General features: G+C 43.4%; 1 protein-coding gene across 1 annotated transcript in view; it reads right to left on the reverse strand.

The window, feature by feature from the left end:
* Positions 1-15,100, reverse strand: part of LOC308677655 (adenylate cyclase type 4-like) — a gene marked incomplete at its 5' end in the record, with an annotated part of 57,134 nt that extends 42,034 nt beyond the window's left edge. The window contains 7 exons of the mRNA XM_081344268.1: positions 4,597-4,724; positions 5,795-5,906; positions 6,068-6,222; positions 6,545-6,694; positions 7,746-7,907; positions 10,493-10,690; positions 14,933-15,100. Of these exons, the coding sequence (XP_081200394.1) occupies positions 4,597-4,724; positions 5,795-5,906; positions 6,068-6,222; positions 6,545-6,694; positions 7,746-7,907; positions 10,493-10,690; positions 14,933-15,100 (1,073 nt within the window). The remainder of the gene's footprint in view (positions 1-4,596; positions 4,725-5,794; positions 5,907-6,067; positions 6,223-6,544; positions 6,695-7,745; positions 7,908-10,492; positions 10,691-14,932) is intronic.
* Positions 15,101-17,088: the final 1,988 nt, after the last annotated feature.

The following is a 17,088-nucleotide window of genomic DNA, read 5'->3' on the forward strand; positions in this document are numbered from 1 at the left end:
TTCAAGAGTGGTATACAGCTTCTTCTGAGGCAATAACCACAAGTAGCCTTTGAAGTGATTTTAAGAATTATTATTATTATTATTATTATTATTATTATTATTATTATTATTATTATTATTATTATTATTATTATTTATATACCGCCCTTCTCCCGAAGGACTCAGGGCGGTGAACAGGGCAGATGTATAAAATACAAAAAATACAAAAGTTAAAAGGAATTAAACATAATGCCCGAGGTAAAAAACAATAAATACAAATATTAAGAACAATAAAAAACCCAACCCACCCCCCATCAGGCCAAGCCGGCTTGTTCAAACAAATGCGTTTTCAGATCGTGTTGGAAAGAGCGGAGGTCGGGCGCCATCCGGAGCTCAACCGGTAACCGATTCCATAGCTCCGGGGTGCCCACAGAGAAGGATCTCCCCCTGGGAGCCACCAATTGACATTCTCTGATCGGTGGCACCCGGAGGAGGCCCTCTCTGTGGGAACGCACAGGGCGGAGGGAAGTTGATGCCGGCAGCAGGTGCTCCCTAAGGTACTCCGGACCCATGCCATGTAGGGCCTTAAACACCATTACCAGTACCTTGAATCTCACTCGGAAGACAACTGGGAGCCAATGCAGCTCACGGAGTAGAGGTGTAACATGGGAGTATCGGGAAACTCCCAACATGACTCTCGCGGCTGCATTCTGTACCAGTTGGAGCCTCCGAGTGGTCCTCAAGGGCAGCCCCATGTAGAGAGCATTGCAGTAGTCCAAACGAGAGGTCACGAGCGCATGAGTTACCGTACACAGGGCATCCCGGTCTAGATAGGGCCGCAACTGGCGCACCAGGCGAACCTGGGCGAAGGCCCCCCTAGTCACGGCCACCATGTGATCTTCCAAAGTAAGCCGTGAATCTAGGAGGACTCCCAAGTTGCGAGCCTTATCTACGGGGGGTAATAACTCACCCCCATAGAAAAAGATGGAATATTCTGAATATCCCGGGATGCCGGTATGCACAGCCACTCAGTCTTGTCGGGGTTGAGTTGAAGTCTGTTCCTCCCCATCCAGACCTGAACCGCTTCCAGGCAACGGGACATCACGTCGAGGGCATCACTGGGGTGGTTTGGGGTCGAAATAAAAAGCTGGGTATCATCAGCATACTGATGATACCCAACTCCAAAACCAGGAATGATCTCACCCAGCGGTTTCATATAGATGTTGAACAGGAGAGGCGAGAGGACCGACCCCTGAGGAACTCCACAAACGAGAGGCCTCGGGGTCGACCTCTGCCCCCCTGCCAACACCGACTGAGAACGTCCCAGGAGATAGGAGGAGAACCACTGAAAAACTGTGCCTCCCACTCCCAATCCCCTGAGATGCCGCAGCAGGATACCATGGTCGATGGTATCGAACGCCGCTGAGAGGTCTAATAGGACTAGGACAGAGGAATATCCCCTGTCCCGGGCCCTCCAGAGATCATTCACCAGAGCGACCAATGCCGTCTCCGTGCTTTACCCGGGCCTGAAACCCGATTGGTACGGGTCTAGATAATCCGCTTCATCCAGGACCTGAGGGAGCTGATGCGCCACCACACTCTCAACAACCGCCCTGAGTCCTCAGGGAGAAGGGCGGTATATAAATGTTATTAAATTAAATTAAATTAAACCTTCGCAAGGAAGCGAAGGTTGGAGACCGGACGAAAGTTATTTAACACAGCTGGGTCCAAGGCAGGCTTCTTGAGGAGAGGTCTCACCACCGCCTCCTTCAAGACGGCGGGGAAACTGCCCTTACTCAAAGAAGCAGATATGACCGCCTGGAACCAGCCTCGTGTCCCTTCCTGAGCCGCATAAACCAGCCAGGAGGGGCACGGGTCCAATAAACATGTGGTGGAGCTCAGCCTCCCCATAATCACTTCAGTCAAAAAGTAATGGGTAGAAGTCAGCTGAAAGGTTTCATTTCAATAGTTCTCAACTTACAACCATTTGTTCAGTGACCATTTGAAGTTACAATGGTACTGAAACAGGTGTCTCATGGCCAGTTTTCACACTTATGACTGTTGCAGCATCCCTGTGAGTCATGTGACCAAAATTCAGATGCTTGGCAAATGGTTCATATTTATGACATTTAAGAGTGTCCCTGGATTATGTGATCACCTCTTGCAACCTTCTGACAAGCAAAGTCAATAGGAAGCCAATTCACTTAACAACTGTTTTACTAACTTAACAACTGCAGTGATTCATTTAACGACATGGCAAGAAAGGTTGTAAAATGTGGAGAATTCACTTAACAGCTGCCTTGCCTAGCAACAGAAATTTGGGCCAAATGGTAGTCATAAGTTGAGGACTACCTCAATTCCATTTGTGCTTAAATTAAATTAAAGTTAAATAATACAGTAAACCTGCCATCATGTATTGAATAATGTGCCTCTTTTGTCATAGCAAAAATGACAAGTTGTTCGTAACTTGAAGTATGGTTTTGTTGCTATGATTACAACATGATCTTCCCCTTATACTTAGGATGGCTCTTCTAATGTCACTCCCACCACATCCTTGCAAAATATTTTTGTCTAATTAAAAATAACTTAATTAAAAATAGCTACTGTATTTCAGGGGTTGCCACAAAGAAGAAGGAAGTCAAGCTATTCTCCAAAGCTCCTGAGGGCAGGACAAGAAGTAATGGATGAAAACTAATCAAGAACTAAGGAGAAATTTCCTGACAGAACAATTAATCAGTGGAACAACTTGCCTCCAGAAATTGTGAATGCTCCAACACTGGAAGTTTTTAAGAAGAGATTGGACAACCATTTGTCTGAAATGGTATATGGGTTGGACTAGAAGACGTCCAAGGTCCCTTTCCACTCTGTTATTCTATTCTATGTCTTAATTTATGGTGGAGTGGAGATTTCAAGCTGAGTCTCCCCAACAACAAAGGGCTTTTCCTAGACCAAAAGAACTAGATGTTGTCCTTCCTAAAAGTTGTTGTTAGCTGCGAAGTCGTGTCCGACCCATCGCGACCCTATGGACAACATTCCTCCAGGCCTTCCTGTCCTCTACCATCTTCTGGAGTCCATTTAAGCTCACGCCTACTGCTTCAGTGACTCCATCCAGCCACCTCATTCTCTGTCATCCCCTTCTTCTCTTGCCCTTAATCTTTCCCAGCATTAGGCTCTTCTCCAGTGAGTCCTTCCTTCTCATTAGGTGGCCAAAGTATTTGAGTTTTAGCTTTAGGATCTGGCCTTCCAAAGAGCAGTCAGGGTTGATCTCCTCTAGGACTGACCAGTTTGATTGCCTTGCAGTCCAAGGGACTCGCAGGAGTCTTCTCCAGCACCATAGTTCAAAGGCCTCAATTCTTTGGCGCTCAGCCTTTTTTATGGTCCAACTTTCACTGCCATACATTGCAACTGGGAAGACCATAGCCTTGACTATACACACTTTTGTTGACAGGGTGATGTCTCTGCTTTTTAGTGTGCTGTCTAGATTTGCCATGGCTTTCCTCCCGAGGAGCAAGCATCTTTTAATTTCTTGGCTACAGTCCCCATCTGCAGTGATCTTGGAGCCCAGGAAAATAAAATCTGTCACTACCTCCATTTCTTCCCCATCTATTTGCCAGGAATTGAGAGGGCCAGATGCCATGATCTTGGGTTTTTAAATGTTAACTTTCAACCCAACTTTTGCACTCTCCTTCTTCACCTGCAACAAGAGGCTCTTTAGTTCCTCTTCACTTTCTGCCATTAGAGTGGTATCATCTGCATATCTTAGGTTGTTGATATTTCTTCCGGCAATCTTAATTCCAACTTTTGATTCATCTAGCCCTGCCTTTCTTATGATGTGCTCTGCATATAAGTTAAATAGGCAGGGTGACAGTATGCAGCCTTGCCGGACTCCTTTCCCAATTTTGAACCAATCAGTGCTTCCGTGTCCAGTTCTCACTGTTGCTTCTTGGCCCACATATAAGTTTCTCAAGAGACAAATAAGATGGTCTGGTACTCCCATCTCTTTAAGAACTTGCCACAGTTTGTTATGATCCACACAATCAAAGGCTTTAGCATAGTCAATGAAGCAAAAGTAGATGTTTTTCTGGAACTCTCTAGCTTTCTCCATGATCCAGCGTATGTTGGCAATTTGATCTCTAGTTCCTCTGCCTCTTCGAAATCCTGCCTGTACTTCTGGTAGTTCTCGATCCACATACTGCTGGAGTCTAGCTTGTAGGATTTTAAGCATACCTTTACTAGTATGAGGAATGAATGCAATGGTACAATAGTTTGAACATTCTTTGGCACTGCCTTTCTCTGGAATTGGAATGTAAACTGATCTTTTCCAATCCTGTGGCCACTGTTGAGTTTTCTAAATTTGCTGGCAAATTGAGTGTAGCACTTTTACTGCATCGTCTTTTAAGATTTTGAATAGGTCAGCTGGAATACTGTCACCTCCACTAGCTTTGTTGTTGCTCAGCTTTTCTAAGGCCCACTTCACTTCACATTCTAGGATGTCTGGCTCGAGGTCAGTGACCACCTCATTGTGATTATCAGGGACGTTAAGCTCATTCTTGTATAGAACAAGATGTTGTCCTTCCTAAAAGTATCATTGTCAATATGAGAAGCTCTCATACTCACTTGATGGACCGACACATGTCAAGGCCCATCTTGACACAATTCCGGGCATGGTTCGGCAAAGATACAGGCAATCCAGACACACAATAGTAGCAATCCCCTAAGATCTTGATCCTCATGCATTCATTATCCTAGGGGGAGAAACAGAAATGTAATTCCATTCTAAAGCCACCATTTTGGTCACCTTGGAAAGAGGAATATTCAATTTTGATTTATAGATCACTCTGGAGTAGATTCAGGGTAGTTAACAAACAAACTTTGAGAATGAAAATAGAATCTAAGAAGATAATCCACATATTAAAATTAATCATAATGTAGGCATGAAGACCACCAAGAATAGCAGGTCTACAGATTTACAAATTTTCTAAATTTTGAGAAAATGGAAGCCCAATAAAGCTTTAGAAGAAGGGTTGGCATCTGACAGTGAGGAAAACTACAGAGCAGTCTCTCTTGTAGTTCTTAATTATTGGGCAGGTTCATAACATGAGAGAAGATCTTTAGTGAAGCCCAAGCTGGTTAAAAAATCAGTACAGGTAGTCCTCGACTTATGACCAAAATTGAGGCCAAAATTTTAAGCCCTTTGCTAAGTAAGACATTTTTAAGTGAATTTTGCCCCATTTTATGATCTTTCTTGTCACATTTGTTAAGTGAATCACCACAGTTGTCAAGTTAGCCATACAGCTGCTAAGTGAATCTAATTTTCTCATTGACTTTGCTTGTCAAAAGGTTGCAAAAAGGATCACCTGATCCTAGGACACTGGAACCGTCATAAACATGGGTCAGTTGCCAAATGTCCGAATTTTGATCAGGTGACCATGGGGATGCTCAACAATTGTAAGGGTGAAAAACAGTCATAAGTCCCTTTTTCAGTGCCATTGTAACTTTGAACAGTCACTAAATGAACTGTTGTAAGTCGAAAACTACCTGTATTTGCAATTGTGCTGAGGAAAACCACTGGCATCCAGCACAGAATTTGGAGTTCAGGCGTTTGGTTGGTTGGTTGGTTTGCCACGCATCTCACCATGAGGTCATCATGTAGGATAACAACAAGGGTATCAATAGGATATCTAAATCCGAGTGCATATTTTGCACCAATTGTCACTTCCAGATACTTTCCAAAGGTAGTCAAAGACAGAATGTAACCAAGGCATGCATAATATTTGTGGATTACCTGATTATTTGGAGGGAGACCATTACTCACCTTGGCAATCTGATCAAATTTACCAAAGAGTTCATTGAGCATCAACACCAGCTCTTTGGGAGAACATTCACTGGCCAAAAGTGTGAAGCCAACAATATCTGCATAGAGGATGCTATGGGGGAAGAAAGGCAAAAAAAAAGAGGAGAAATGCTTCAAAGCATTGTCTACAGGGAGGACCAGCAACTCCTCCAAATTCACAACCCTTCTCTTCCTTCAACCATAAAAGTCCCACCTAGCAATCTTCCATATGGCTGATGCCTTTAAATTAAGTACCTGACATTCTGGTGCCTCTTGACATAAAGGTTGTGGAAGTTGTTGGCACTCTCATGCTGGCGCTGGGGCTGGCCTCCATCCCTGAGCCGCTCAATGATCTCGGCCTTCATCTCCAAAGCAATGTAAGCAGGAAGGATGGAGAGGAGCAAATGTTCCTAGAAGGAAAAAGAAGATGGGGAGAAAAAAGCATCAATGGAATGAGTTGTGGAACCTTCTCACAGATGTAGAACTGATGTAGTTGTGGAACCTTCTCACAGATGTAGATGTAGAACTGATCTCAGGTGGAGGCAGCATTAACCCACTCTCTGCTGTTCATTCAGATCTTAAACAACTCTCAATCACTGACAGAGCCTTTCTTCAGATGGAAAAAGTTCTGTCTAATCTGCTTTGCTTTTTCAAGATCCAACAAGAGTGACTACAACTAGGTAAACATCTCTCCCTATGTGCCTCTCTCTCCATATTTCCTTCCACACTCACCTGGTGTCGCTTCTCTGACTCCAGCTTAACTCGAGATTGGATGAGGTTGAAGGTCTCATGGAAGGTCTCTCCCAGGGCCACCTCCATCAAATGCTTGTGGTAGGCACCCACCAAGTTACCACAGACAAAGATTACTAGATTGGCCAATTGCTGTAAGCAAACACAAAGACAAAGTGAATCAGGACTGCGATGGGAGGATGGCAGTGCAGATAGGAAAAAGGAACTATTCTTCTTCTCTGCTGCTCCAAACAGCAAGTTAAATTGGGTGGACTTTAATTGCAAAGAGACACGGCAGACTAAACTGGATGAGATTTAAGTGCAGAGAAACCCTGCAGGTTAAACTGGATGGGCTTTACTTGAAGAGAGACCCCTTGGATGAACAATATAAGAAACATATTGATGAAGCAGTGATTTGCCAAATAAAAACAACAGCTTGGGGACACTTTAAGGTTCTTCCTGAATAAATCACCCAGGAGCCTGGTCAGTCATTTCCTCTGAAGCTCTAGGATTGGATTCCTACAATGGACAAAGAGATGCCTAAGGTTTGGGCATCTGTGATATCATTGTACCAAAAGTTAGAGCAAACCTCAGTTAAATGCCTTTGAGTTTCCATTCAGTGGAATACAAACTTCAACTTGAGATTTGTCCTTGTGTAACTCAGAGCTGAGGGACGCAGTGGCTCAGTGGGTTAGGACGCTGAGCTTGTCGATCAGAAGGTCGGCAGTTTGGCGGGTCGAATCCCGAGTGCTGCGTAGCAGAGTGACAAGAGTTACTTGTCCCAGCTTCTGCCCACCTAGCAGTTCGAAAGCACGTAAAAATGCAAGTAGAAAAATAGGGACCACTACAGTGGGAAGGTAACAGCATTCCATGAGCCTTTGGCATCTAGTCATGCCGGCCACATGACCACGGAGACGTCCTTGGACAAGCGCTGGCTCTTCGGCTTTGAAACAGAGATGAGCACCGGCCCCTAGAGTTGGAAACGACTAGCACGCATGTGTGGGGGAACCTTTACCTTTACCTTTTTAACTCAGAGCTGACAAGGAGGCCATGTGTTGAAGCTAATGTAATATGGTATCTCCTGGAGAGAACCCGAAAAATTCAAATGAAGTAAACAGATAATACTGGGATAAATCAGGAAAAACCTGCTTGAAAAGGTGTGTCATAGATAACCCATTTGTCCAGATGGGATGGGTAGGCTTACCTGCACAGCCAGTTGTGAATGTGAACTGTGGCCCATTGAGAGGTAGATACTCAGAACTATGATGTGCGAGAGAGAAGCTGCTATACCGGCAACTACTGCATCTTTCATACCAACAGGCAACATAGTGTAGACAATGAAGATTATGAAGAGGAAGAAGGAGACCTTGGAGAAAAACATTTCATGCCGGTCAACTTCCCATAAGGACTCATATCAGGAAAACATACAGGTAGAATAAATGCAAATTGAAGTGGTTCTTCAAAGATTCCAGCTTGGAACACAATAGACATCTTCCAGCTCCCAGTACATGAATTATATTTAACTGATTCTTCCTTGGATGACACTAATTTCCTAAATAATTTGGCAGTTCTTCATCTCTCTCTCACACTTCTGAAAATCTCAGTGTTTCCTTTCAGATCCCTTTCATATATGGAAAGGAGAGGAGGAGGGGAGGGGAGGGGAGGGGAGGGGAAGGGAGGGGAAAGGAAAGGAAAGGAAAGGAAAGGAAAGGAAAGGAAAGGAAAGGAAAGGAAAGGAAAGGAAAGGAAAGGAAAGGAAAGGAAAGGAAAGGAAAGGAAAGGAAGCCTTCTATAAACCTCTCTGTGAAAAACTCTGTTTAAAATAATGAAAAAGTTGAAATCAGGGGAAAATGTTGGCTAGAACTGTTAAACAGAGGCATTTTGCCTTTTTACACATAAATAATTCTGTTAATCAGAACAAATAGAATTGTAATTGCATTCTAGAGCAGCAAATCCCAAACAAAGAAGCACCAACATCTGGCAGTTCACGTGTGTGTGTGTGTGTGTGTGTGTGTGTGTGTGTGTGTGTGTGTAGGGGTGGTGGGGCTCTAGCCAGCCCTTTAATTTATTTCATTAAACTTTTTTTTCAAGAAAACACAACACAGAGAGAAAACAGATCAAAAGAATAAAAGCATAAAGCACTAAGGAATCAACAAGGAATTCAAAAATGTAAATGAGCTTGTAATTTTCTACCATATCATTCATTAATTATGAATGATTGAATATATCACTTTAAACAACCAAACTTCACTATTAAACAACCAAGCTTCTGAACCTAGGAAAAATCTCAAGAAACCTGAGTTTCACACAGTCTAAATCACCAAATGAAATCATTATTCATAATGTTGTTGTTGTTAGTTGCGAAGTCGTGTCCGACCCATCGCGACCCTATGGACAATGTTCCTCCAGGCCTTCCTGTCCTCTACCATCTTCTGGAGTCCATTTAAGCTCACGCCTACTGCTTCAGTGACTCCATCCAGCCACCTCATTCTCTGTCATCCCCTTCTTCTATTGCCCTCAATCTTTCCCAGCATTAGGCTCTTCTCCAGTGAGTCCTTCCTTCTCATTAGATGGCCAAAGTATTTGAGTTTTAGCTTCAGGATCTGGCCTTCTAAAGAGCAGTCAGGGTTGATCTCCTCTAGGACTGACCGGTTTGATCGCCTTGCAGTCCAAGGGACTCGCAGGAGTCTTCTCCAGCACCATAGTTCAAAGGCTTCAATTCTTTGGCGCTCAGCCTTTCTTATGGTCCAGCTTTCACTGCCATACATTGCAACTGGGAAGACCATAGCCTTGACTATACGCACTTTTGTTGACAGGGTGATGTCTCTGCTTTTTAGTGTGCTGTCTAGATTTGCCATGGCTTTCCTCCCAAGGAGCAAGCGTCTTTTAATTTCTTGACTACAGTCCCCATCTGCAGTGATCTTGGAGCCCAGGAAAATAAAATCTGTCACTACCTCCATTTCTTCCCCATCTATTTGCCAGGAATTGAGAGGGCCAGATGCCATGATCTTGGTTTTCTTAATGTTTAGTTTCAACCCAAGTTTTGCACTCTCCTTCTTCACTCGCAACAAGAGGCTCTTTAGTTCCTCTTCACTTTCTGCCATTAGAGTGGTATCATCTGCATATAGACTGAGTCAAAACTGAGAATCTGCTCTGCCTTAGTTATTCCATCAAATCAAGATACAAACTGTATTCACAGAAAAATTGAAATTTTGGAAGAGGTGTAAATTTATGTATTGAACTTGGGGAGCACTGTCAGGTCCTTGGAGAACAACTGGAGTTGTCAGCTCTACACAGTGAAGCAAGGTGGGCATGGCACCAGGGAAATGTCCCTTACATTTCTACAGTTAGTCCTCAACTTACAACCACAATTGAACCCAAAGTTTATGTTGCTAATTGAGAAAGTTAAGAGAGTTTTGTCCCACTTTAAGACTTTTCTTGCCGCATTTGTTAGGTGAATCATTGCAGTTGTTAAATTAGTAACACGGTTGTTAAGTGAATCTGACTTCCTCATTGACTTTGCTTGTCAAAAGGTCGCAAAAGGGGATCAAATTCCCCAGGATATTGCAGCTGTCATAAATATGAGTCAGTTGTCAAGCATCCAAATGCAAATCATGTGACCATGAGGAATGCTGCAATGGTCATAAGTGTGAAAAATGGTCACAAATCACTTTTTTCAGTGCTGTTGTATCTTCGAATGATCACTGAGCAAACTATTTTAAGTTGAGGACTTCCTGTATTCACTGTGATCCAAACAGAAAAGGGGAGATCTTATGTCATGATATCATGATATCTTATTTCATGACACAAATTTCACAAATCCTTTCCCTGGGATCATCCAGTATATTGGCTTTGATCCTAAAAAAAAAGATTATGAAAAGCTTTCTTCTGTAAATGCTGATTCCCCATTTTTATATTCATGCAGCAGATGAACCAATCTTGGTGCCTCACCTGGTCCCAAGCACAAACCACTCCACTAACAAAGATGAATACATAACCCATTGTAATCAGGCAAGTCCAAATGACAGCTGAGAAGAGGCGGGTGCATCTCTGGAAGATGTTTTCCATGCACACAAAGACCAAGATGAGGCTGAAGATAAGCAGAGCGATGAATAATGTAATCAGGAAAGCCAAGTTGGAGGAGAAATCCTGGAGAAGAGAGAAAAAACAGCCTCAGTTAATCTGGTTGCAACCCCCGACCATCATGTATAACAGAATTACAGTGTTGGAAGGGACCTTGGAGGTCTTCTAGTCAAGCAGGAGATCCTATATCATTTCAGAGAAATGACTGTCACTGGAACACTGGTGGGAGAAGCATATAGTATAGTATAGAATATTCTTTATTGGCCCAGTGTGATTAGACACACAAGGAATTTGTCCCTGGTGTATAAGCTGTCAGTGTACATACAACCAACAAGTGATAAATCATGATCATAAGCATAAACTACAATCATCATAAATTGTAAGATACAACATTCAATGATAGTCATAAGATCCTAAAGGAATGGGTAATAGGAAAGATGAGAAGGATAATATAACACAGCCCTACTTCATGGTTTGATATCCTAGGGCATAGGACAGTGTTGTGGAAATTAAAAAGGCAGAGAAAATCCTCACCAGGGATTGAAAAGAACATATATGGATTACAGCAACCCAAGAACTAGTGGTCCAATGAAGACAGGTGGGTTGGATTGTTTTTTTTAGTTCAACAAAATGATATTTCACAGAGCAATGAAATTAGGACAGTGGCTCTTTAAATTTCCAGATGGCAACCCAGCAACCAACAACTGACAATCTTTCTTCAGGTCTCCAATTGGAACCATCAATCTCCAGGGGGCTTACCACAGCAAGTTTTTATAAAAGCTGAAGACCAAATCTCTCCAATAGGGGTGCCAACTGGTGTAGATCTTCTCAAAATAGAAAGTTTTAGGACAAAGAAATTCAACTTGGTTAAATTTAAATTAGATTTAAAAAAACAATTTTATTAATTCAGTCAGCAGGGGCTGCTTTGAGCTGTGATGGATGCTTCTCTGAAGGAGCAGACGATGGCATACATTTTGAAGGCCTCAGTGCACCTTCTTCCCCAAGAAGTCATTCTTTCACCCAGTTCTTCTAGGAGACTATCCCTTTTCGTCAACCTGATCTCTAATCTCTTCTTTGGGTGGAAAGTTATCAAGAAACTGATGGGAGAACACTCCAACAGTTCTGGAAGAAACCATTATCTAGGTCTGTTTAGTCTGAATTCAGGCCAAAGACTGGAATGACATTATATACGTGAGGCTTGGATGGGGAATAGTGACACTTTTAGATTTTCTTTGTCCATTCTGAAACTCTCAAGAAACATCATCCTTAAATAAATGATGACGCCATTCCATTAAAGGTATTGTAGAAGAGTCAAATTAGTTTACAGTGACAAAAATATCAGAAGGAGTCTGGTAGCACCTTTTCTGATTAACAAAGTCTGAAAATGTGTGATCAGACTCCTGATTTTTCCCCCCATTCTACTGGATATCTGGCTCTTAGCCATTCATAATTTTCCAAACATCTCTCACTGCCATGTTTACCAAGAGCTGCTAAAAGAGTTATCATACTTCTGGGCTGCATTGTATTAAAGAGATGTGAAGTCATTATTCCTCTCTAGCACCTGTGAAGTGCACACCTGGAGGGCCATCTTTCCAAAGGGTTTAGAGGAGGACAGCAAGTATATTACAGGGTCTTTAGACAACCTCTAAGAGGACAGGCTGAAGGAGATGTTCAAGCTGGAGAAAATAAGACTGAGAAGAGACATGATACCCATGTTCAGGTACATAAAGAGAAGCTAAGGGATTTAAAGATAAAACTTACAGCCACCTAAATTTCATTTGAATATAAGGAAAACACCTGACATTAAGTTCTGTACAATGGGTGGAACAGTTTACTCATGGAGACTGTAGGCTCTCTATATCTGAAGGTTTTTAAGAAGAAGGTGGACAACCATCTTTCATTGATGACTTAAGTAGTTTTCCAGCATATTGCAGAGGAACCTCGAATAGATAATCTTTATGTTCCCTCTAACTCTACAATTCCATCATGCCACGATTCAATTCTGCAGTTCTTTTAAAAGACCCAAATATCTGCATTTTCCTGGATGGGCAGTTTTTTCATGGTCATCTCAACTGTCTCTATTCTTTTCCTCTATTTTTATCTCTTTGCTGGGGAAGAAGGTGGGAAAGCTGGGAAAAGTGACTTGGACCTATTTATTCATTTATTTTTCCAGCCAACAATTGCCTGGAAAAAATTTACAGCCATTTCCTAGGCAGGGAAACATTTTTTTTATCATCACTCGCTTCCTGCTCATTTCAGTAGAGATTCCCAAGAATCGAAGGGAAATGCAGACTTTCTACATGACTGCACCTCCAGAAAGGTCTTCTCTTTATTCTTTCTGTTCCTAGAAGACTGGATCTTACAGTCCTTCTTTCCAAAGATACCAGACCCTCCTCCTCTCTCTTAAGGAGGAGTTTAGTCGATTTCTGTCGGACAAAATCGCTCGGATCTGGACCAGTCTGGACTCCGACTGGGCAGAGTCTGACGATGAGGATACGGGCAGCCTTGTCAATTTAATCTGGGAAGAGTTCGATCCTGTGACTCCTGAAGAAGTGGACAAGATCATGGGGAAGCTGAGCTCCACCACGTGTTTGTTGGACCCGTGTCCCTCCTGGCTGACTTATGCGGCCCGGGATGTGACACGAGGCTGGCTCCAGGCAGTGATTACTGCCTCTTTGAGTGAGGGTAGTTTTCCCGCGGCCTTGAAGGAGGCGGTGGTGAGACCCCTCCTCAAGAAGCCTGCCTTGGACCCAGCAATATTAAATAACTTTCGTCCGGTCTCCAACCTTCGCTTTCTGGCGAAGGTTGTTGAGAGCGTGGTGGCGCAACAGCTCCCCTTGTTCTTGGATGAAGCTGATTATCTAGACCCGTACCAATCGGGTTTCAGGCCCGGGTACAGCACGGAGACGGCATTGGTCGCGCTGGTGAATGATCTCTGGCGGGCTCGGGACAGGGGCTGCTCCTCTGTCCTAGTCCTTTTAGACCTCTCAGCGGCTTTTGATACCATCGACCATGGTATCCTGCTGCGACGTCTCAGGGGGTTAGGAGTGGGAGGCACAGTTCTCCAGTGGTTCTCCTCCTACCTTCTGGGACGCTCGCAGTCGGTGTTGGCAGGGGGGCAGAGATCGACCTTGAGACCTCTCATTTGTGGAGTTCCTCAGGGATCAATTCTCTTGCCTCTCCTGTTCAACATCTACATGAATCCGCTGGGTGAGATCATTCGTGGTTTTGGAGTTGGGTATCATCAATATGCTGATGATACCCAGCTTTTTATTTCGACCCCAAACCACCCCAGTGATGCCCTCGACGTGATGTCCCGCTGCCTGGAGGCGTCCGGGTCTGGATGGGGAGGAACAGGCTTCGATTCAACCCTGACAAGACTGAGTGGCTGTTCGTGCCGGCATCCCGGGAAATTCCGATTATTCCATCTCTGGCCATGGGGGGTGAGTTATTACCCCCCGTAGATAGGGCGCGCAACTTGGGGGTCCTTCTAGATTCACAGCTCTCTTTAGAAGAGCATATTGGAGCTGTGACTAGGGGGGCCTTTGCCCAGGTTCGCCTGGTGCGCCAGTTGCAACCCTATCTAGACCGGGATGCCTTGCGTACAGTCACTCATGCGCTCGTGACTTCTCGTCTAGACTACTGTAATGCTCTCTACATGGGGCTGCCCTTGAAGTCCACTCGGAGACTCCAACTTGTGCAGAATGCAGCCGCGCGAGTTGTGCTGGGGGTTTCCCGATACTCCCATGTTACACCTTTGCTCCGCGAGCTGCATTGGTTGCCCTCCGGGTGAGGTTCAAGGTGTTAGTGATGACTTACAAAGCCCTACATGGCATGGGTCCGGATTACCTACGGCAACACCTACGGCCGGCATCAACTTCCCTCCGTCCAGTGCGCTCCCACAGAGAGTGCCTCCTCAGGGTGCCTCCGATCAAAGAATGTCGATTGGTGGCCCCCAGGGGGAGAGCGTTCTCTGTGGGCGCGCCAGACCTATGGAACCGCTTGCCGGCTGAGCTCCGGACGGCCCCCGACCTTCGCTCCTTCCGGCGTGATCTCAAAACTTTTATTTTTGAACAATCTGGCCTGGCCTGATGGGATGGGGTTGGGTTTTATAACTTGGTCTTAACTTTTAATGTGTATTAATTTATTACAGGCATTGCTGTTTAATTACTTTTTAATTTTTGTATCCAGTTTTATTATGTATTGCCCTGTTCACCGCCCTGAGTCCTTCGGGAGAAGGGCGGTATACAAATTAAATTAAATTAAATTAAATTAAATTAAATTAAATTAAATTAATTGCAAACTTACCCTACCACTGCTAAAGGTGGTAGCAATGAGAGCCACACAGATGCTCAGTACGATGACCAAGAGAAGAAGAATCAGAGGGTACTGCTGGCTCAAGCAATAATAGGTTTGATAGAAGAGGTCTTCTCTGGGGGTGTCACTGGCTGCCCGTGGACGACGCTGGCAGGGCATGGCTCACTGGCTCCTGCGAAGTCCCACTTTGGAGAAGGTCTTACTTACTCTTCAACCACAGGAGTCAGCATGGTGAGCAAGCATTCTCTTCTTGACCCATTAGATATGAAAAATTCTTACATCCCTTAGAGGCCATGGTGTCCAGTAACTGGGAAACCGAAGCTCTCAAAGAAGGAGAAAAGTTACAACTGAGCAGAAGGGTAGGAGGAGTTCAACCAGACGATAAGAAGGCAGTCAAAACAGCCAAAGTAGCAGTAATTTCAGCAGTAGTTTCAGCAAAATCCAACGTGAGAAAACATGCTGGTAGCTTCAGTGCTGGAAATGTAAAACAGAAAGAAGTAGATAAGAAAACAACAGACGGAGAGACTGTGATTAAAGATTGAGGCTGCCTTTGAAGTTCTCTCCTATTCTACCCCTTTACAGACTTTTGCCTGAGAGAGAAAAGAAAAAAGATTTTTAATTTTGATGATTAGATAGGATTGATTATGGAAAGAAGAGAGTTGTGTTGTAACCATAGTATAAAAGGTTAAATTTATACAGGCAGTCCTTGACTTATGACCATAATGGAGCCCCAAATTTCTGTCGCTGAGTGTTAAGTGAGTTTTGCCACACTTTACGACCTTTCTCGTCAAGGATGGTAAGTGAATTGCTGCAGTTGTTAAGTTAGTAACACGGTTGTGAAGTGAATCTGGTTTCCCCATTGATTTTGCAGGTCAGAAGGTCCCAAAAGGGGATCACATGACCCTAGGATACTGCAACCATCATAAATGGGAGTCAGCTGCCAAGCATCGGAATTTTGATCACATGACTATGGAATGCTGCAATAGTCATAAGTATGAAAAATGGTCATACAGTAAGTCACCTTTTTCAGCGTTCTTATAACTTTGAATGGTCACTAAATGTTCTGTTTTAAGTCAAGGACTACCTGTAATGTATTTATGATTGCTATAAGGATCAGATCTTCTTTATAAAACTTTTGTACTATTTTATTCCTTTCTTTTCTATTTTTCTCCCCCCCCTTTGCATTTTCGTCTTTCTGTTTAATTTCTTTCTTTTACACACACACACACACACACACACACACACACACACACACACATATATATATATATATATGTATATATATATATATATATATATATATATATATATATATATATATGTATATATATATATACTCAGATTTATTTCCTAGAACTTGAATGAATCTTACAGTTTATATCTCATCATTTACTTAAGGGGTCCAAAGTGTTTGCCTTGTAGGCGTTTAGCATATTTTTGCTGTCTTAAGCAGCACAATCTGTACGTCTGAAGTTTTGTTTTCTTTTTGGCTGTATTGCTTACCATTGCTACCACCCCAAAGCCTTTCTGCCAACTCAAGATGAAGCTTCATGCAGACAAAGTAGCTGTAATACGGGGAAGTTTAGGCTGGATTTACATATTGCTTAAGTGTGGATTATTGAACAAACCACAACGGCTGTAGTCATAGCACACCTGAACATCACTAAGTGATGTTTCAGGGGAAATGTATCAGATGCATCCAATAACTTTCTCTCCCCCCCCCCCCATTCTGTCTGTCTGTCTGTCTCTGTTTTTCTATCTCTTTCGTTCTCTTTCTCCTTCTCTCTTTCATTTTGTCTCATTCTCATTCTCTCTCTCTCTCTCTCTCTCTCTCTCTCTCTCTCTCTCTCTCTCTCTCTCTCTCTCTCTCTCTCTCTCTCTCTCTCTCTCTCTCTCTCTGCATCCCAAGTCTTAAGATTTTTCCCTGGGATTTGGCCTTAATTCTTTGGGGTGGGGAGACACCTTGAACATTGTGAAACAGATGTTTTAATCTATGGTGGAGCCTGGCAGGCCTTTTCCAACTAACAGCTTTATTAGAAAGCATAAAGTTTTTGTGGGCTACAGCTGCCTTCACCAGAAAAACAGTTTTAGAAATATTTGTTTTCCTCTTTTTTTTAGGAGCAATAAAACACATATGACCTTAGCAG

Source organism: Vipera berus (assembly GCF_964194415.1).
Source record: "Vipera berus genome assembly, chromosome: Z".
Classification (NCBI taxonomy): domain Eukaryota; kingdom Metazoa; phylum Chordata; class Lepidosauria; order Squamata; family Viperidae; genus Vipera; species Vipera berus.